The sequence below is a fragment of the Syzygium oleosum genome, unplaced genomic scaffold (genome assembly GCF_021117445.2).
Source record: "Syzygium oleosum isolate NSW1041296 unplaced genomic scaffold, Sole_v2.1 Sole_v2.31, whole genome shotgun sequence".
Classification (NCBI taxonomy): Eukaryota; Viridiplantae; Streptophyta; class Magnoliopsida; order Myrtales; family Myrtaceae; genus Syzygium; species Syzygium oleosum.
Genome location: NW_026607515.1, coordinates 3,159,202 through 3,180,686, shown reverse-complemented (window position 1 = coordinate 3,180,686; position 21,485 = coordinate 3,159,202). Strand labels below are relative to the sequence as shown.

The 21,485-nt window shown below is 43.7% G+C and overlaps 3 protein-coding genes, 1 long non-coding RNA gene and 2 other non-coding genes across 6 annotated transcripts; 4 read left to right on the top strand and 2 right to left on the bottom strand.

The window, feature by feature from the left end:
* Window positions 1–870: 870 nt before the first annotated feature.
* On the top strand, window positions 871–6,229 carry LOC115683141 (uncharacterized). The gene is made up of 3 exons (XR_008814769.1): window positions 871–1,085; window positions 1,116–1,880; window positions 4,964–6,229. It is a non-coding gene; the product is annotated as an uncharacterized LOC115683141 (long non-coding RNA).
* LOC115683257 (small nucleolar RNA SNORD34) lies at window positions 1,629–1,710 on the top strand. The gene has a single exon (XR_004005986.1). It is a non-coding gene; the product is annotated as a small nucleolar RNA SNORD34 (small nucleolar RNA).
* Window positions 4,687–4,771, top strand: LOC115683258 (small nucleolar RNA SNORD34). Its single transcript, XR_004005987.1, has one exon. It is a non-coding gene; the product is annotated as a small nucleolar RNA SNORD34 (small nucleolar RNA).
* Window positions 6,230–7,686: 1,457 nt separating the features above from the next.
* Window positions 7,687–8,407, top strand: LOC115683140 (putative glycine-rich cell wall structural protein 1). The gene has a single exon (XM_030607570.2). The coding sequence runs from the start codon at window positions 7,702–7,704 to the stop codon at window positions 8,401–8,403; it is 702 nt and encodes a 233-aa protein (XP_030463430.1). The 5' UTR covers window positions 7,687–7,701; the 3' UTR covers window positions 8,404–8,407.
* Window positions 8,408–10,419: 2,012 nt separating this feature from the next.
* LOC115683139 (histone-lysine N-methyltransferase, H3 lysine-9 specific SUVH5-like) lies at window positions 10,420–12,782 on the bottom strand. The gene is made up of 2 exons (XM_030607569.2): window positions 12,701–12,782; window positions 10,420–12,396 (listed from the first exon to the last, which is right to left on the bottom strand). The coding sequence occupies exon 2, from the start codon at window positions 12,392–12,394 to the stop codon at window positions 10,565–10,567; it is 1,830 nt and encodes a 609-aa protein (XP_030463429.2). The 5' UTR covers window positions 12,395–12,396; window positions 12,701–12,782; the 3' UTR covers window positions 10,420–10,564.
* Window positions 12,783–20,336: 7,554 nt separating this feature from the next.
* Window positions 20,337–21,242, bottom strand: LOC115683217 (mavicyanin). Its single transcript, XM_030607676.2, has 2 exons — window positions 21,028–21,242; window positions 20,337–20,769 (listed from the first exon to the last, which is right to left on the bottom strand). Exons 1-2 carry the CDS (start codon window positions 21,194–21,196, stop codon window positions 20,381–20,383), a joined length of 558 nt encoding a protein of 185 aa, XP_030463536.1. The 5' UTR covers window positions 21,197–21,242; the 3' UTR covers window positions 20,337–20,380.
* Window positions 21,243–21,485: the final 243 nt, after the last annotated feature.

Genomic DNA, 21,485 nt, shown 5'->3' with positions numbered 1-21,485 from the left:
AAAAAGAATTTAAAAAATATCGAAGCCCCTGAAAAGTGTGGGGGAGGTACCACAATTGAACCCTAAGGTCAGTCAGGATAAAAAAAAAAAAAAGAATGTGAATTCGATTTGTTCTCTTAAGGCACGTGTTGAAATATAATGCGCGAAAATGACAAGATCTTTCAAATCAAATCAATGCAAAAATATTAGAGAAATAACAATGAATAATAAATGACACAATAGATTTACGTGGTTTGGTCCGAGTATTGATACCTGCATCTACCGTGAGAGCTAATAAAAACCAATACACCATAATCGGAAAATTAAAATTGCAATTTGCTCATACGCTCGAATATTTCCCAACCTAGATTACATCCAAATCCCGAATGTTTACAAATAAAATAACTCAATTGGATGTAAACTCACTTCATAAATCACCACGTGTTCAAGCACAAACCAAAACGCTCTCTTGTACGATCGAAATCAAAGAACGTGTTCTTTTTCTTTTGTTCTCTTGTGGCGTCCTTCAGCAACATATAAATACCATGAAGGGCAAGATTCCTCTTTTCTATCTCAGCCGCCCTTAGTCAATTTCCTTGTTGGACACGGGCAGCCGCGGCTGTTGAATAAGTAAGACAGCGCAAGTTGGTGGCAAGTCGCAAGGACTTCAACGACTTTTGTTCCCAATATATATAGGACCAAGTCGCAAGTGCTCCTATTGGAGAGACGAGAGAAAAGTAGAGAGGCGACAGAAAGCCTTGAGATTGAGAGAGTCTCACCGATAGAAAGAGAGTAGCTCTGTGAGCGAGTTCTCTCCGGAAAAAAAAGAGTTGAGTTTTTGTAGGAGCTAGTTTGCTCCGAGTGTTGTATGTGGTGTGGGAAATATATTGTAATAGTAAAAGTAAGATTTTGTGAGTTATATTTGTGTCACGCTTCTGCATGCATGCCCTGCAAGTGGTATCAAAGCAAGGTCGAATACCCTACAGATCCTTGCGCGATTGAACTGCAGCTCATGTATGATTTGCTTCTATTTCTCTGTGCTTCTAGCGGAAGTTGAGGCTTACAGCAATTGTCCACACCCTTAAACCTGCAGGTGTGTCGATAAGGTGGGCGACTTGGTGTCGTTGATGTTTTAGGACATCGCCACGAGGCAAGAGAAGCCATACTTGATCGGTTCTTGACGTGCGAAGATGTTGCTTAGGAGCAGCTAAGTCGCACGCTGCATTGCTTCCATCTTATTGCCATTTGTATATTTAAAGAAAGGACGGAGAAGAGAAATACGAAACTGACTATGGGTCTCCTGTTCTGGAGTTGAATTGACCTGCTATCGTGTTGCTGTGGTGGAACAGGTTTCATGGTATGGTGGCTACTGTGCATAGCACAGCGGCATTATGATCTCGTGGTGTCTCAGTATAACCCTTCATTTTGCAATTTCACATTACACGACGAGTTGAATTGTATTGTTGGCGGGTCTCAGCAAAGTCATGCATTGCCTTTTTTTTGTCCTACAAAGTTTCTAAACTGTTGTTTTCTGTGCAGCATAGAATTCTCTTTCTAAGTTGCCTTGGTTCTTTTTCTTTGGTGTGCCATATTGATACAGAATAATCTAGTTATTTATTTATTTATTTATTTCTGTTTTCATGCCAAGCAGAGGCCAGTGATGATCTTATGGTTTTGCCTACATCGCCTGACTATATATATGATAATGCTATGGACCTTTCTGAGGCCTCTTGGCTAAGATACATTTTGGTTTGATTTGGTTTAAATCCATTTGGTTTTTTCTCTATAAAGTTGTTAAAACCCTTTTCTTTTGTAGCACAGAGTTCTCTTTCTACGTTGGCTTGGTTCGTTTTCTTTGGTGTCCCATATCGATATGGATAATCCAGTTTTGTATGATTTCTGTATTTGTGTTGGCGGAGGCCTGTGATGATCTTCTTATAGTCTTGCCGACATTGCCTGACTATATTCATGATTATGTTATTGACTTTTCTGAGTCTCTCTATCTTTTGGTTTGATTGCTTAACAAATTATGAGCAACAGCTTGGTTTAATTGCGGCCGTTGCCTTTTACTATTCAAATTTTCTGGGAACCGTGTTTATCTTCGCTTCCTGTTTGTTCAGGTTATATTTTTAGTAGACAATGTCTTTGTTGCTTGTATTCTCTTACCCCTTTTGTGACCATAGAGCAACAATATCCTCCTTAATGTTGGGGGACGATGCCAAATACTATAATTAAGGATTTTTTTTGTCTTTTCTATTAATTTTGCTTTTAGGTTAAAAGATACACTTTATATTTCAGCTATTGATAGACGCTAGCCGTCAAGCACTGAGAAGAAAATAGAGAGAAATGGAAAGAGAGAGGAAATAATGAGTTTTTTTCTTTGTGAGTGTTGTCAATCTCTTTGTACCCCGATCTTGAGAAAAGATCATCATTGTATTTCTACTTTTTGCGAAATCTAGTGGATTCGCAGAATCCCTCTGCGCGGAGACGTAGCCCAGGTTTGGGTGAACTTCGATAACAAATTCTCTAGTATGTTCTTCCGATTATATTTTATTATTACATTCTGTCAGTGTGGATTGTTTGCTTGGATTATTTTTCTGGAATCGGTGTGTGATTCCCAACAACTGGTATCAGAGCTGATGTTATGTTCCGGTGTTTGGTGGATGAAGTTAGACATAATTTCCGGGTGATGGGCATTATGGTATAACAATGCAGGCCCGGTGGTAGACTTCTCACCTTGATGTAGAAGGTACCTAAATTAAGGGGAGCTTATGGGGAGATTGTTAGATACATGTGTGAGCTGTATTAAAGAAATTCCACATCCGAGAATTAATGTGGTGTGGAGTCGTTAATATATCCAAGGCTTCTTCTACAGTTTTTGCTTTCGCGATGTGGTACCCTGTCTTTTTCGTTAGCCATAGACAAATCGCTCCTAATGCCTTTCGATCAAGAATTTTCCATCTCGATTCTGCTAGATTTTGAGTCTAGTTTGTCTATCATTTTACCACCAAGGCATCTTGAAAGTGAATCGTATTCTTGTAGATGTCTATTTGCCAAGCTATCTGCCTAAACCAGAGACGATTGCTAAAGTCTTAAAGTTTATCAATATTGATTTGGATGCGATAAACATAGGAGTCTGATCCATTTGAAGAAGACTTGCGAACAAATTCCCAGCACGATGTAGTCATAACAATCTAAATAATGGATATGGAAAAGGGAGCGGTGGGTGCAAGTAGCGGAAGTAGTGATTCTGGAACCAGCTTTTAAAAAAGCTTCAGATCACCAAAATCATTGTCGCTCCCACATCTGTACAAACTCACCATAGTAATAGGAATAAAGAAGAGGGTCATCTAAGATATGAAGTTTTCAGCTTTAGAAATAGCTAAATCAAAGATCTACACAAGATTTTCCAACTTTGCTGAAGTGTCTGCATCAAAGAACTTCTGAAGATGTTCAACAAGAAGTATATAGTTACGACCACTGTTCACCGAGGCTTCGATCGCCGGCTCTCCTATCATCGGGTCGCCAACTTCCTTGACCTTCCAGCACCGGGTAGGCATGTCTTACGACTTTGTGGAAACCTAGAAAAAACTGGAATTAGATCTTGGAAATGATCTACCCAAATAGGTGCTCATCATAAGTTTTTTTTTTTATACTCCTCATCAACATGCTCCCATCTTTTATCGTATGGCCTTTGTAACACTTATGCCTAATTCGAACATTTGGGTCATGGACCCTTTTTTTTTATTCATCTATTTTTAAAGATAACAAGCTCCACACCTCATTTTCATCTTTTGGGTGGGTTGGTTTCTATCTCAAACGGGCTTCTTCTCGATGGCAAATTTCGGGCCGGGTAAAAGCCCAAATCCAAAAAGAACCAAGCCCGTTGGAAATGTGCTCGCCGTTCCGGCGATGCGCTTGCAGAGAAGATGAACCCTAGTATGCAATCGTCTCCTTCCTCTATAAATCACATAAATCAAGAATTTCCGTCTCTGCCCTCCACTTCCTTCACCAAGCGCCGCGATGGAAGGTACTACGATCGAACCCTAAGAGGTCAGCCAGAGCAAGAAATTGCGAATTCGTGTTTGTTCTCTTAGCGCACGGATCCTTCCGCGATTTGCAGTGCGGCTCGTGTATGATTTGCTTCCGTTTCTTTGTGCGTCTACCGGAAGTTGAGGCTTACAGTAAATGTGTCGATAAGGTGGGCGATGTGGTGTCGTTGATGTTTTAGGACATCGTTACGAGGCAAGAGAAGCCACACTAGGAGCAGTTAAGTTGCATGCTGCATTGCTTTCATCTTATTGCCATTTGTATGTTTAAAGAAAGGATGGAGAAGAGAAATGCGAAACTGACTATGGGTCTAACTGTTCTGGAGTTGAACTGCTGCCATGTTGCTGTGGTGGGAACAGGTTTCATGGTGTGGTGCTACTGTGGACGGCACCAATGGCATCGTCATCTTGCGGTGTCTCAGTATTCCCCTTCATTTTGCAATTTGACATTACGCGACGAGTTAAATTGTATTGCTGGGGGGTCTCAGCAAAATCATGCGTTGCTCTTTTTGTCCTATGAAGTTTCTAAAATCCTGTTTTCCGTGCAGCATCAAAATTCTCTTTCTAAGTTGCCCTGGTTCTTTTACTTTGGTGTGCCATATTGATACAGAATAATCTAGTTCTTATTTATTTATTTATTTCTGTTTTCATGTCAAGCGGAGGCCAGTGATGATCTTCTTATAGTCTTGCCTACATTGCCTGACTATATGTATGATTATGCTATGGACTTTTCTGAGGCCTCTTGGCTAAGATATATTTTGGTTCTGATGGCTTAAGAGATTATGAGCTACGGCTTGCTTTAAATCCATTGGTTTTTCTCTATAAAGTTGCTAAAATCTTTTTCTTTTGTAGCACTACGTTGGCTTGGTTCGTTTTCTTTGGTATCCCATATCGATATGGATAATCCACTTTTGTTTGATTTCAGTTTTTGTTAGCGGAGGCCTGTGATGATCTCATTATAGTCTTGCCTACATTGCCTGACTATAAGCATGATTATGTTATTGACTTTTCTGAGGCTCTCTATCTTTTGGTTTGATTGCTTAACGAATTATGAGCAACAGCTTGGTTTAATTGCGGCCATTGCCTTTACTATTCAAATTTTCTTGGAACTGTGCTTATCTTTACTTCCTGTTTATTTAGGTTATATTTTTACTAGACAACGTCTTTGTAGCTTGTATTTTCTACCCCTTTTGTGACCATAGTGCAACAATGTCCTCCTCAAGTCCTCAAGTCCTTAAGTGAACCCCACTTTTCTCATTTCTCATTTCTGTTTTTTTAACTTGATTATTGTGCTCGCCCTTTCGTAGAGCTTGATTCAAAATAGCTCAAGTGTAATTTATGAAGTAAAGTTACTCTAGAGATGGCCAGGCTAACTTTACAAATATAAATTTCATTAAGTTGATTTCAAAGTTCTTTCTTGGACTGTCACTCTGCTGTAGAATCTTATATGGCTCCTTAGCTGCTTTGAGCTTTCTCTGATTGTGGTTATTTGTTATCAAAATGGCTCTCGTCTCCAGTCTATGTTTTTTACTCTTTTGGAGCTTGCGGATTGCTTTGTGATGGGGACATGCTTCATGCTTGGGCACTGCCTGTGATGCATTTGGATACATTATGTGAGTCGTGGGAGTTCTGAAATTGTGAGTGCAGAATGCCGAAAGAGATACAAGAATGGTGCAACTGGGCGAGGCCTACAGAGATTGATATCTTTGGGGGTTGGGAGAAGCTTGGGAATCAAATGCATTTTTGGCTTCAACTGAGCAGTATGCTTTTCCAATGGATGCCTTTGGGGCATGTGAGGTCTGGCCAGTGGCGCTGACTCTGCATTCTTGATTTCAGACATCTATAAGTTTGGGGGTCAGCATGCTTCTCCGAATCTGGTGTCACTCTTGACCATCTTTGTGTTTTTCTCTTTGCAAACAAGAAGTGGATGTGGAACTGTAAATGCATACACCATGTGGTCCACCTACTTTGTTAACCTCCTCACATATCCTCTTGGGCAAGTCTCTTGCTGTTGCAGAAATGGGTAGAAACTTCAGCACTATCTTTGTTTTCGTCTCTCTGTCTCTCTCTAGGCACAAATCATACCAGATTAATACGTGTAGCCTTGACAAAGAACACTCAAAAGTCACTTTCATTTTGTTCCATGTCAAGAACTAAGTGATGGGAATAAGCAATAAGATGGTCAAACCTTTTGATCTTCAGTTGTAACATCTTCATAACTGGTATCCAGACGTACATTATGTTTCTTGACTGGACTGGGATTCACTATTCGCTGTGCAGGCTTACGTCGCCACGTGTATTGGTGGGTCGGCCGGTAATGAAGCAACCACCACAGGGAGTGGGTGGTCCACTCCTCCATTTCTGCCAAGATATTTCTCAGCTGCGTTATGATCCCTTGTTTCTTCAAGTAATAAGAAAGTACTCCAATAAACTTCGATTTGAAATACTCGATTATAAAATATTAAATATATAAATAATCTCGGATGGAAACAAAACGGGTAAAAATCAAAATTCAACTGAAACCTTTCGTTGCTTGTTAGTTTAATATCTTTACTTGTTTTGGGTTGAAAAATGCTGACATAGGGGGACATATTCTTCTCATAAGTACAAAGGGGTCGCATTTTCCGGAATCAATTTTCAGGCAAGTTCTGAAAAATAAAAGTCCAAGGAAATTTCCGATGTCGTTACTTTGCAACTCCTGAGAACAGGTAACCTACCCACCTAAATAAATAAATAGCATAGAGTACGCTGCTAATTGCATAAAATAAGCTTCAATGTGAGATTATTTGCTCTGGTGGCAACGACAATGGAACGTGTACTATTTGCCAAATTCACATGTTCGTCCGTTCTTCGACCATGAGGTGAACTCAAACATGAGATTGTATTTGGTGTTGTGAAACCAACTCTGTTGGCGACTTAAATAGACATGACATTATTAGCATTTGATGATATGATGATTCGAAATCGTATCAGTTATATGAAATTGTTTGCGTATAATCTGAACACAAATGTTCATACATATTATATGTTATGGTTAGCCAGGACGTTTAACTAGCCCGGCACATCAGTTATGTTAGAACTTCAGCTAAAAACAAGGAACAACATAAGAATTAAATGTTAATAATCTGAAAGAAAAGTAACGATGAAAAATGCCGCAAGCCTTGACTAACAGAGAACACTCAAAAAGTCTGGGGAGCATTAATTAGGTGTATGAAATTTGAACTTTTCACTGCAAATAGAGTTCAACTCTAATAGTGAGAATTGTACCTTTTAACTTTCAACTCGGCCAAGAGACAAGTCAATCATAGCTATCGAACGTTGTCTAATAAATACGTCGGAGCCTTTTGCCTATGTTGCTTGTACAGTTGTCCCTAGAGTTGAAGTAACACCAATATAGACATTAGACATCAGTCACCTCATGTCATTCTTAACCGATGTGAGCGCAAAAAATGAATGCCCTCGAGCTAAAGACGATGAAATGCCGACTTGATGGAAATGGATTTTATCTCAAAAGCAAGAAAAGACAAGATAGACGTTCACGTTCGAACTCATTAGCCGAAGGCACGGAGCAAATTAAGAAAGACAGGTCCTCAAGGTCAAAAGGCAGAACTCAACTGAAATAGCAGCAATCAATGGATGTCAATTCTTTAAGTTGAGAGGCGGTGGTGCGAGCATGGCGTGGTTAAAAAGCCCAAGTGTTCGAGGGCAATTTGATCTGAAATCCCGACAAGTATCATCCCCATCAAGCATTATTAAGTCACGGGCGTTCCTATCAACATCAACCCACAAAAATGCAGCACTCGCTTCCATGCCCCAAAAATCTCACAGGTCACATGCCACTACCCGCCTTTTTCTGCTCTGTATAAACTCGCTCCTAATCCAAGATAAGCACAACCTGGAAATGCATTTGCGCTCTACTATGTCACAGATTCTTCTCTTCGCGGTGTTCTTAGCAGTAGCCTTCTCATCGTCCGTGAGTTCCGCGAGGAGGTTAGACTCGCCTGAGATGTCCACGGGACCGAGCGGCAGCACCGGGAGCCCAACAGGTGACACTGGCTCAGGCCACGGCCCCAACTGGGACTACAGCTGGGGCTGGGGTTCAAGCCCGGGGAGTGGCTGGGGCTATGGTTCGGGGTCTGGCCACTCGCCCACTGGATTCGGCAAGGGATTCGGGTATGGCTTTGGCTCGGGGACAGGATCGGGATCTGGGTCCGGGTATGGTTGGGGGGGCGGCGGTGCTCGCGACGGAGGCTACGGGTTTGGAACCGGTTCAGGCAGATCTGGAGGTGCTGGAGCAGGCGGCGGGAGCGGCAACTCTGGTGGATCCGGCGGTCTCTCCCCGTCATACTCTAGAGACAGAGACCACCGTGGTTAACATGCTGACCACCGTGGTTAACATGCTGGCATGATCAGCTTACGAAAGAATTTACCTTAAAATACAGAGTCCTCATGGTAATAACGAGTGCATCATGTACGAGATCATGTTTTCAGCATGAGATATAGATATATATGACAGAATAATGTCAGCAGTATAGTACCAATGTCCATCTTTTCTACTATACTACCAGAAATAGCTTATGTATGTTCTGGATCACATGCCTGCACATATTAACTTAGAGCAACACAACAGCCATAACCAAACAAATCTCGGCTAGTCCCTGAGTTTCGGTCAAAATAATTTCATCCATAAGCTAACTGTTGATATTGTCAAGGAAGTTCTTGCATTGTGAAAAGATTTCTTCATCTTCACCACACAAAGCTAAATACTGAATTCAATCAACAGTCCTGTCGGATTGAATGTAACTAGAGTGGCTAACAAAAAGGACTTTACCCATTGAAATCCCATTTGCCACGTGGAAAGCTGTTTATAAACAGCACAGGCATCATCCTTTTAATTGATTCACCCCATCAAATAAACTTGTAGTTGTAGCCCCCTTCCTCTACTTCCAAGTCTTCATTTCTTTCGGTAGGATGGAATTTCAATGAGCAATCCCATGGAAAGAGGCATTTCTCACACCCCATAGGTAAAGAAATTTAAATAAAAAAAATGTAGTAAATGAGAATAAGAACTCTATAAACAAATACATCCATCCAAATCAATATATTCACTCAATAAACCAAAAGAGAAACATACTCAAAAGTAGCTTATATATGGTATAAATTGACCCTACCATGCTCCAGCTGCATGTGGAACCCAGTGTCCCGCAAAATCTCTGTCAGTCATCATAGCGCAGTCGATCTAAATTCAACCATGAGATTCATTCGCTTCTGAATCGTGAATCCAATCACAATATTTTCATTCTATCATTAAAGATAAAAACAAAGAAACAAGCAACTTCTATGTGGAAATATCCGCTCTCCAGTGATTCCAAATGCCAAAACAATAACAAGCAATGACAAAACAAACATATCGAAGACCTCTTGTTGCGCTTCTAAGCCATGAGCCTTTGCCTGCCATTCCAATGTCCCTTCAGCCTCCACGTGGGAAAGCATGAGCAACTTCAACAAAATAGCCAAGCCTGGTTACAACGATACTTTGGGCATAACCAAGATTTGATGTACAAGTACATCCCTTAAGCTAAAAAGGTCAACCACTTGATAATATGGATCAGGGGGAAAACATATTGGTCAAAACTGTAGAGGAGCACACTGTCAGAGCCCATTAGGATACCTCCTCACCAGATTCCGATTAAAAGCTGTGGCCTCATCAAGCTCAATATAAATCTATTCAGCTTGAATCAGTTTAAGTAAAATAAACCAACTAATTACCAACCTGCAGTTGATGTCAAGCACTTCAACCCTGTCCAGACATATCTGAAGCCTTGAAATTAGAAAGCCAACTATCTTCAAGATGAGATCCATGTGAATAAAAATTCTCTCCTGATCGATTTAAAAATTAAAAATTGCACAGCTTTGCTGTAATTGCTTGCAAAGTCTGGATGGCGTGGGGCCAGGAAAGATAAATCATAGTTTTTGGCTTTTCCTAAATTTGAAACCATGACTAAGCTAAGACATGATAAAAAGTAAATTAGAGAATGTGTGCATATACATAGAAAGACTGAGAGAAGCATAATTTTGCAGTAGCACAACCTTTCATGGGAAAATTGTTTTGGACCAAAAGTGATAGCCTCAAACGAATGTAAGAAACTTAAGCATTAAACGGCCAAAAGATAATTCTCCTTCCCTGCAAATCTTATAAATAAAACTTTGTCAATCCCTCTCCCTTACATTTGCATGTAAAGAAGCAACCGCAACACAAACATGCATAAAAAGCCATTTCTATATGTTCAAGAAAAGAAAAAAGTCATTTAAACGTTCCTTTATTAGCGCTGAGAAGCAGAGTGTCATGCAACTTCCTCTGCAATAGTAATCCATCAAGACAAAGTCAATATTCCAGCATGATTGCTGATATTACCAATTGTTCTCCAACAACTTTACAAGTGACGAAGTCAGAAAACAAACACTAAATTCTATGATTTACCTATGTCAAAAAAAGGAACAGCATATTCCAGCATGACCTCTAACGACTTCATTCATCATTTGGGACGCTTTTCTTTACATGCTATAGCATTACAGTAACATTTCATCCTCTGCAGGATATCAGCACAACGAACATGGCTAACTGTGTAATCAAAAGTCAACTCTCTTAATGGAAGTATGTCCTTCGAAGCAAAAAACATTATGTGAGGCATTCTCTTGTCGTCGTGATCAGAGAGCACATTTTGCGCATACAGATTTGGAGAGCAACTGTGGTTGATAAACCTCCCAACGTTTCCATGCGCCTTGGCAACAATAGTAAAGCGCTCACCATTCTCCTTGCGGGTGGCACCACCAACCCCAATATTAAAGAAGTACTGGTGTTTGTTGAACTCCGGCAAGACTAACTCATCTGGAAGTACTTCGCCAATGTACTCACAAACAAAACTTCCTCGCGGGATGTGTGATCGTGATCTGACGCCCCACCCCTTTCCTCGAGTTTGAAATATCTCTAGGTCAAACTTGATGCCACTTTGACTCGCTCTATTTATGCAAGAGCGCGAGCAAGTACAAGATGGGCCACACTCATAAACAAGGGGCTTAAACTTCGAAATTCGTCCATCTTGTTTGTATGGAAATTCCCCTCCATTCTTTATTACACAAGAACATATCCTGGAATGACATCCTTCCTTACAATTGCAACCGATTGGAGGAGGCAGGTCCTTTCGCTCTGGATAAATGATATCAACAATGTAATTGAAAGGTGGAGGTCCATTCTTATCAACTGCACCCGCAACTCGAATTGGTATCTTTTCTCTCCCTCGAGATATATCATCCACACAGACAAGTTCAAGAGCCCTTGAACTATTCGAACTAACTGGAGCACTCCCATCATGGCTATTTTTCGTCAAGTTTCTGGTCAATTTGAACTTATAAATCAGCTTTCCCAAAGGCCCTCTTTCTGCCCAATACTGGCGCACGTAGAATATACCTTCGTAAACATACTTGCACTTAGAAAGCTTCTCGTGGTTGGCATCCGTAAGACCAGAACCATAGTTCGTAAGCTTATATCTGCGAATAAAGCGCACGGGAGATTTGAAATGCATGCTATTCCTTAGGGCAAGATTCCCCCCACTAAGCTTTTGATCCTTGAGGCGACCCCTTCCCCCAACTAAGGGGTTTCCACCTTCGCCACAATAAACTACCTCATCTTTGGAACTCATGCTATTTGAGTACTGGCCAGACGCAACAATACTCGTGGCATAACGTTTCCCGTTCATCGAGACCCAATCTATGCCTCTCATATTTTGACCATGAACGCCAGTCACAACCAGTTCGGCCCTACAACAGAACTCCTGCCCTACTTCAACACCAGGTACAGAGCCTAGCAATTTTCCGAGATTAACACACTTGTTTGAACTTTTCATACGCTCCAAAGCCTTACTAAAAACTGAAATGCCAGAGCCTTTACCAAACACATGCTTTGACTTCCGCGCACCTTTAACCTCTTCAAAAATCTTGTGAAACGTATCCACCGCCTCCTTCACCTTCATCTGATCACTAACGACTCCCTCGCGTCCAGCAGCAGGAGTTCTCAAGCCTCTCCTCACAACACCACCGCGAGCATCAACGGAGGGTGCTCTGGCAGAACATACCTCAGTAGGACGCGTCCTCGAGCGCACCGGAACGGCGGTCGCGTCTTCATCGTCCGGTTTGGAGCGAGAAGCGCCGGCTTTGTTCAGACGACTCTTGGACGTACCACCACCACCTTTGCCTCCGTTCTCTGCAGACTCGGCGCGAGCGACTCGACGTTCGTCCGGTTCACGAGATCCTCCGGCGCCGTCGAATCTTGGTCGCTTCCCCAGGGAATGCAGCCTGCAATCTCGCATTTCTGAAGCCGCAGGCGACAAAAAGCGAAGCGCTCCGGTCACGATCATGACCGGCGAGCATCATGCAAACAAAAAAGGAAAAAGATCATCAGAAGCGAACAGTGGTGCAGCAAGGTGAACGGAAAGCCGAGAACAGAAAAAGACGAGAAAGAAGCGATCGCACGGTCCACACAGAGAAGCTGCATCGTTGAACAGTAAACAGCGAGAGGAAGTAAGGCTAGCAAGTAATGGCGCGAGCGAGGAGAGAGAAACGCCGAGGGAAGGAGCGATCGAGAGGAAGGCGAAGAAGAAGAAGAAGAAGAGAACCTGAAGCAAAGCCTCGAGACGGGAGGGAAGAACCAGAGGAAAGGCCGTTCCGAACGACGACGACGACGACGAAGCAGAAGAAGAAGAAGAAGAGGAAGAAGAAGAAGGAGAAAGAGTGGGGTGAAGAGAGAGAGAGAGAGAGAGAGAGAGGGTCGGAGTCGGCAGAAACCGCCGGTGAACAGGAGAATGAAATGAGGGGAAGACGTCTCGACCAAAAAAACAAAGCAAAAATGGAGGGGGGGAGACGTACGGACGCAAAGCTGCGCACGGGGGCGAAATACACACCGGCCTGCGTCCTGGGGGAAGCTTTGCTATGGTATGGTGAGGTATGCACTTGGAGTAACAAAACGCGGGTTCGAAATTCGAATGAGTCGGTTCATTAAATTTGTTAGTTAAGAAGGGGTTGGCATTTCATTAAGGGGTAAGCCAAGAGTTCATCAACATCATCAAAATATCAATTTCTAGCATCATCATAATAATAATAGGGAAAATACCAAAAACTACACCCCGAACCACCCCACTTACTTGACCCAAAAAAAAAAAACCACCCCACTTCATGTACTTTATTTTCAGAATGCATTTTCGCATCCTCAATCTTAAATTCACTACCAAATTTCGTCAAACCAAATCCTGTCATTTATATTAAGATTTATATCCAATTTTTTCTAATATCCAGCGTATCTCTCTTTTTGTCTTTAGTTAGAATACTATTTAATATATCTTTTATAATTAGTTTGCGATATTTGGTACGTTTTTTTCGTTCCCTTTGCTAATTAAGCAATATGTCGTATAAATATTTAATCAATTATACTCCAACTCCATTATTATTTGGAAAAACGCCTTTCGAGCTTTTGTTTAGGGAACCCCCGGATTATAGTTATTTGCGAGTCTCCGGTGTATTGTGCTATGCTTACAAACCATCAAAGGGCAAAAGTAAATTTAGAGAAAAAAAAAACATGTATATTTGGGATATCCATACGGCACGAAGGGTTGAAAGGTTTTTGATTTGGAAACTGAAGAATTATTGGTATTTCGTGATGATGTTTTCTATGAAGAGAATTTCCTATTTGCTCAGTAACCCGTACATGAAGATCAAGACTCTCTTCCTCTTTTGACACCGGCTTGTGAGATGGGTCCTATTGATGAGGGGTGGAATCAACCTCACGGGAAGAAAAAAAGGGTGCCGAGCCAAGTTCGTGAAGAAAATGGGTAGAAGGTAATGTAGGATTGTGATAGTACAGTCCAAGTTGAAAGAGCAACCCAACGAGCAACCCAATGACCAAATTCCAGTCCCAACTCGGCCTGCACGACAAAATAAACGGCCAACCCAATTGCAAGATTATGTGTGCCGGTCCAAACGAAGACCCCAACCCTCAGCTCACTCCGTTGATATCTTCAGGTACGATCTATCCAATTGAGAAGTAAATTTACCGAGCATTACATCGACTTTTTAGCTGCTATTGATTCTGATATTGAGCCTTGAGGTTGTTAAAAATCCTTTTTGTGGAGAAAAGTGATGGTGGCGAAAATTAAAGCACTCGAAGATAATAAAACTTGGACTCAGTCAACTTTGTTGGAGGGTAAGAAACCCATATGGTCTAAATGGGTTTACAAAATCAAGTGTCAAGCTGACGACAGTTGTGACATTTCGAATTTTGGCCCCTAGTTGGGATTTATAAAACGTGTAATTCGTCAGTGTGCTTATAGGAAAATCTCACCCAGGAACTGATCACTCTCGATTATTATTTTTAAATTAGAGATTTCGCTAGAATCGCACTCGATCGAATTTTGCCGTTATTTAGAGCCCAAACTTTGGTGTCGAATTTCTCGGAGTTTCGGGACGAATTTAATTGGACGGTGTCGATATTATTGTAGTCGGCCTCGAGATTGCTCGAAATATGTGAAAAGTGAATTTTAGACCGGGTGCAAATTTGGACTAATAGACCTCCCTCGTGGTAGTTTGATTTAATTAATTTGACCTTTGTCCCTTATTCTATTTTAGGATTAATTTGGATCGGTAGATCGTTTTCGATTTTAAATGTGGGTCATCGAATTGCAATTAATATTTAATTGAATGTTTATTTATTTTTCTCTCTCCCCTCTCTCTCTCTCTCCGGTCACTTTCGCCTTGCGCACGTCTGTTCCCCCCTTGTCAGACCCATCCACTCTTCTCTCTCTCTTCCTTTTCTTTTCTTTTTGCCTTGCGCACGTCTGCTCTGGCCTTCTGCTTGCTGCTCACCAGGACCAGCCCAGCCACCGTCCGCCGTTCGCATCGCGCCGCGGTCGCCCGACCGAGCCGCGCCGCCGCTCGTCGCCCGCGACCGCCGCTCACCGGCCACCTTTCCGCTTGTTGCAGGTCCTGCCCGCGTTACAGCGACGGCCCGGCTCGCCGGCCGCCGCATCCGCCGCGGTCCGGCGTTGCCCGGCCGTCCCGCCGGCCTGTCCTCCGTCGCCCGGCCGCCCGTGACGCCGCCGTGCCGCCTCCGGCCGCCGCGCGACTTCCTCTCCCCCTGTTTCTCTCTTCCCCGGCGCCTTCCCCTGTTTCGAGCTCCCAGCTTCGCCGCCGCCGCGTGCCGCTGTTCCGGCCTCCGCCGCTCCGCCTCTGCTACCCAGCCTCTCGCCTCAACCACCTTCGCCGCCCTGCTGCCCCTCGGATGCGACCATCGCCCTTCCCCTGATTTTTTTTCTTCCTCCCTGACGCCTCCCTTGCTTTTCTCTTCCCCGGCGCCGCCTCGTCCAGCCGCCGCGCACCGCCTTTCCGGCCGCCGCCGCTGTTGCGTCCGCCACCACCCAGCCCCGGCGACCTTGCTCAGCCACTTGCATCCGTCGTGCTCGCCGGAACAGCCCAACCGCCGCTGTCGTCGCCGTTGGCCAGTCGTGGCCGAGCAGCCCAAGCCGTGGCCGAGCTCGCCCAGGCCACCGCCCGGCACCTCGCCGTTCGGCCGGCGCCTTGCCCGTCCAGCTCGGCCGTGCGCCCGGGCACGCCGTTCGGCCACCGCGCTCGCGCGTCGAGCACGCCCGATCGGCCACCGTGCCCGTGTTGGCCGGTCGGCGCCTGTTGGCCCGCGCCCGCGCCTAGTCCGGTACTGTTCACCCGGGCTATTTTAGGCCCGAACCGATTTTCTCCGGGCCAAAACCAAGTAAGTAACTTCCTAAACTCTACCTAGTACTTTGGGTATTTTATAGACTTGTTTAGGGTTTGGAACGGTTAGGGCACGATTTAATTTAATTATATTATGATATAATTGTGCTAGTTGGATTTGATAAAATAATATGCATGATTTGGGGTGATCGTACGTGGCCGACTTGCATGTCGGGTTTGTGGATTGATGTGGTAAATTGTGAATTGGATTGAGTTGTGAGTATGGATCGTTTGGTGCAATTGACGTGAAATTGATTGAATTGAATGGCGTGTGCATGCTTGTCGATTATAAGCCCGGATTGATCGGAGGGCTACGGACTTGGGACGTGTTGACGGCGGTCCGTGTGAAGGCATGAATGGCCAGTGTGCCAAATGGATGCGGGCTTGAGACGTGTTGACGGTGAGCCGTTAGAGGTGTGTTGGACCGGGACGTATTTACGTCGGTCATTGGAAATTGAGCCCGGATTGATCGGAGGGCTACGGACTTGGGACGTGTTGACGGCGGTCCGTGTGAAAGTATGAATGGCCGGTGTGCCAAGTGGGCCTGAGGCGCAGTGGCGCGGGCAGTGAGAATGGACCTGAGGCGCAGTGGCGCGGGTCGTGAGAAAGATGTTCGGCCATGCATGCGAATTGAGTATGAATGAATTGGCTGGTTGAATTAGTTGGATTGATTGAGTGCAAGTGTGGTTGGTGTTTGAGCGATTGTGATGTGTTATTTAATTATTATTATTGTATTATCACGTTGTGATTAACGTGTAGAGTTGGCATGGCCTTGATGACGAGGTAAGTATAATGATGCGAATTTTATATGTTATGGGGTAGATGTAGATTGCATGTACGACTTGTCTGGGTACGCATTGGCTTACGTGGGGTATAGGGGGTTGCTTATTGAGACTCGTTCTCACGGTTATTATATAACCATTTCAGATCCGCGACCGTGATCGATTCGGAGATGCCGCCAGAGCTCCACAGGGATTGAAAGATAGATCATTTACCCTGTCTTTTGAGTACCTTTTGTAGAAGAGATAAGTTTGTCAACCACCGCCCCCTTTTGAAAATTGTGGTTTTAAATTTGGTAGACTGGGTTATCATTTTGTAATAGTGACTGCTTTTATGATGTTATGCAATTACTGTTGCGTGCTATCCCTTTGTTATTATTTATTGTCTGGGTTAATTAATTTCGCTTCCGCTTGCCTTTATTGTTGGGTGTTTCATTTGGGTCGGCGACGCGTCCTGGGACGTCGCGTTCAATACGACCGTGGAAAGGGTGTCGCGAGCCCGCTGGGGTTCTGGACGTGACAACAGTATTGAGCGATATAAAGCTCGTCTTGTCGCCAAGGGATTCTCCCAGATAAAGGGCGTGGACTTCCATGAAACCTTCGCACCAATGGCTAAACTAGTCATTATACGGTGTCTTGTCTTCTTGCCGTTGCATTGGCTCATAATTGGGAGTTATATCATATGGATGTCAACAATTCATTTCTACATGGCGACTTGGATGATAAAGTTTATATGAAGCTTCCACTTGGTTTCACAACAAAGGGCTCAAATCGTGTATGTCAACTGCAAAAGTCCTTCTATGATCTTCGACAAATATCTTGAGACTGGTTTTCAAAATTCTCTAATGCATTGAGGGAGTATGGTTTTGATCAATCAATAGCAGTAACTCGTTGTTCACATGTTCACATGGCGGTACTTTTCTAGCTATGTAAGTATATGTTGATGATCTTGTCTTTGCAAGCAATAATTTAAAACAGTGCGTAGCACTCAAACGGTACCCTGATGATTGTTTTCATATCAAGGACCTTGGCCAACTAAAGGACTTTTTGGGAATTGAAGTAACGCAGACAACTTCAGGGTTATTTCTGTGCCGAAGAGTATGTACTTGACATCCTATCGAGATGTGTAATGCTAGTAGCTAAACCAACAACTTCTCCGGTGGAGCAATGACATTAGTTAGCTACAACAAATGGACATGTCATGATAGTCCAAGTCACTATTGTCGGACGTCTACTTTATTGCACTATCACTCGCCTAAATTATGTTATTATATCCACATATTTTCTTAGTACATGCAGCAACCGAAGGAGCAACACTGGGAAGTAGCTATATAAGTTTTTTGATATCTAAAGAAAAACCCGGGACAAGGGATCCTACTATTGGTCTCAGCTTCGCTTCACTTGACTACCTTTCATGACTCCGATTGGGCAATCTGCCCATGACTCTGAGGGCCCGTTTGGTAACGTGCCAAATAGTGAAAATTTCTGTTCTTTTGTTCCCAGAAATAGTTTGGGAACAGAAATACGTTTGGTAAATTTTTTTATTCCTGGGCACATTTTTGCAAAAATTTGTGCCGAGAAACAGTTTTGGAAGAGAAACAAGAAATAAAAAAAAGTTGCTTCTTGTTTCTCGGCACAATTTTGAGAATGAGTTTTTTTTCTTCTTTTTCTTTTTTTACTTTTCTTATTTTTGTGTTGTTCTTCCCTGGCTGAGCCGGCGGCCGGCGACCGGCCACAGCCCAGGGCCGGCGAGGGCGTCACGGCCCTCGCCGGCCGCCGGCGGAGGCGAGGTTGCCTCGCCGGCCGCCGGCGGAGGCGAGGGTTGCCCTCGCCGGCGAGGGCGAGGGCTGGACCCTCGCCGCCCGGGCGAGGCGGCCTCGCCCGGATCGAGCGAGGTCGAGCCTCGCCGTCGGTCGCGACGGCGAGGTCGGCCTCGCCCAGAGACGGCGAGGGTCCAGCCCTCGCCCTCGCCGGCGAGGGCGACCCTCACCTCCGCCGGCGAGGGCCGTGACGCCCTCGCCGGCCCTGGGCTGTGGCCGGTCGCCGGCGACCGGCCATGGCCAAAGAAGAAAATGGGTAAAAAGAAAAAAAATTAAACAATTCAAAATATTATTAAAATATTATTTGAGAACAGAAATTTTGTATAGTTATCTAACGCATTTCTATTCTTTTCTACTCTAGGAATAGAAATTTTGGACAGTTTATCAAACGCCTTCAAATACTCAGAAATTGTTTCCGGGCACAGAATAAAAAAAAATCATTTCTGTTCAGAAATAGCTCCCGAGCACAGAATGGTATTCATGCGCACCCTGAGTGTCATGCTCGATGGTTGTCCCATATCTTGGAGAACCAAAAAGCGAATAACAGTTTCTCAGTCCTCTACTGAAGCTGAATATCACGCTATGGCAATTGCCACTAGTAAAACTGATTTGGTTACGCACTTTACTTGCCTCCTTCGGAGTATTGCACGACAAACCAATGGGTCTTTTATTTCGACAACCAAGCTGCCTTACACTCGCGGCAAACCCGGTATTTCATGAATGAACAAAGCACATCAAGATCGACTGCTGCTTTGTTCACGAACATGTACAATCGGGCGCTATTAGAATCGAGCATGTACCCACTAGACTTCAACCGGCAGACATTTTTACTGAGGCATTAGGTCAAGATTGATTTGCATTTCTCATCAACTAGCTGGGCAATCGTGATCTCCACATGCCAACTTGAGGGGGAGTATTACGGAAAATTTGTTAAAGATTTACATCTTGTTTTTCTAATATTTAGTATATCTCTTATTATTAGTTAAGATTTACATTTTATCTTTAGTTAGCATAATATTTAGTATATCTTTTATAATTAGTCAGATATATTTGATAGATCTCTTCTGTCCAGTTTCTGTTAAGCAATATGTTGTATAAATATTTGTACTGTACATTGAGCAATACAAGCAAATTACAAAGTATCTCATTTTATTTTACCAAATTGACACTTTCTTTTCTTCATTGCTCCCACGACTAATCTAAGACCATAGCTCTCGGGATCCTCCTCCGCCTCTCGCCATTCTCTCTCTCTTGTTAGGAGTGAATTCTCCATAAATGTATGAATACTCATTGTTACCTCGGTTCAATACAGGTGTCAATGAGCTCCACCTCTTTGCGCACAGCGTAGAAACGAAACCACACTTTCCCAGGAATTATTGCTACAACCAAAAAGAAGAACTTCATAAAAGGAGAAGGGAAAGAACTTCATATAAGGGGGGCTCGTTGGAGGTACTGGGATTATCGTCAAAGCCATTGATGAAGAAGTAACTAAAGCGCTGGCTGGCTGTTTGGGCAGGTATTAAGCTTGCAATGTCGAAAAGCTGGGAAAGAGTCTGCATTGAGATGGATTCAGAAGCAGCATCACGAAAGCATCTCCTGTCAAACTGGGACTTGCGACTGGAAAACAACTGAAGACATTAGGAAGCAGCGTCTTTCCCATCTCTGCATTTCCGTCTAGTTCGTAGGGATGCATAACAGGTGTGCCCATTGGGTAGCCTCTTTTTACAGCAAGAAGATGGTGTTTAGATCTGGACTTAGATCCCCTCCGTCCTCTTTGTAAGATCTTAGGTGATTATCGCACTAGCTGGAGTAAAAGCATGCAATTTTGCCATTTTGAGTGCACCATAATGTTTCAATAACTCTGTCCAAAAACCCGGAACAACAATACCCTCAAATAAGACAAACATGAACGCATATGATTTCATAGATGATAAAATAATTATAAATGGGCCACCCACAGCACAGCGGCTACAGGGCCAATCAAAGCAGAAACAATCTTATAACTCCGAGCATGGAGAAGCCCATTTGAAGAAGAAGTAGATGGGGCGTCGCTCTTTGAACCGGGTCGGGTTAGAGCACCCGGCCCGGGAGCCGCTCGCGGGGTGCCGGCAGGCGAAGCGGCTGGGGAGCCCACCACGTTGACCTGGAGCCTCATCCCTCCGAGGCAATACATCCGGTTGCCGGGTATGAAGTACCACGCGCCGGGTCTCGCGAGCGGGACCGACGTGTTGCCGTTCGAGTATGTTTGGAGCGCATTTGCCGTGGTACAGTTGTCATAGCTCTCTTTGCTCACTTCTTCCACGCTCTCCGACGACGAGTACTGAAACACTTCAACCATCGAGATGGCAAGGACCCAAAAAAAAAAAAACTTTTCACAATCAAATCTTCGTGGTTCAAACATTTATGTTCCAATTACTAAATCTAGTGATGTTCGCATTGGTTTTTGTGGAAAGACACATGAAGATTATGATTTGCAAAGTATGACTACTTCCATCTGCTCGGTAGAGGTATGGAATAGAATCGTGATCTTTCTAATTGCATAGAAATTATGACCAAATCAAGGGACGATGTGTCCGTAAAATTTACCTAAAACGTCGCCAACAGTGAAGGTCTTGCCTGTGGCCCAAGAATCGAGATCGGTGCTAATGTCCCAGCCGGAGGTGTCTCCCACCGTGTAAGTGGTGGCGTTGCATGTCAAAGCTATGGCGCCGAGGACGAGGACGAGGACGATACAAATCGGAAGCAGCTTTGCCATTTTTGAGTTCGAGGATTGATCACACGGAACAAGAAGGGATTGGAGCAAATGGGGTTGATGATATATGTGGGAGTGTGTATGGCCAGCTACTTATATGATTAGATTACCTAACTTCTAATAAAGAAACTGTTGGGCTAACTCGTCCCGGGTTGAGAATTAAATAGTTGCCTAATAATCATCAAAATAAATGATTAGTAATTCTCACGCACTTCATATCCCTTCCATGTGAGATCGAGTTCATCATCTAACTTAATAATTCAGCTCTCGGGGACAAGCGTGACGAGACTTG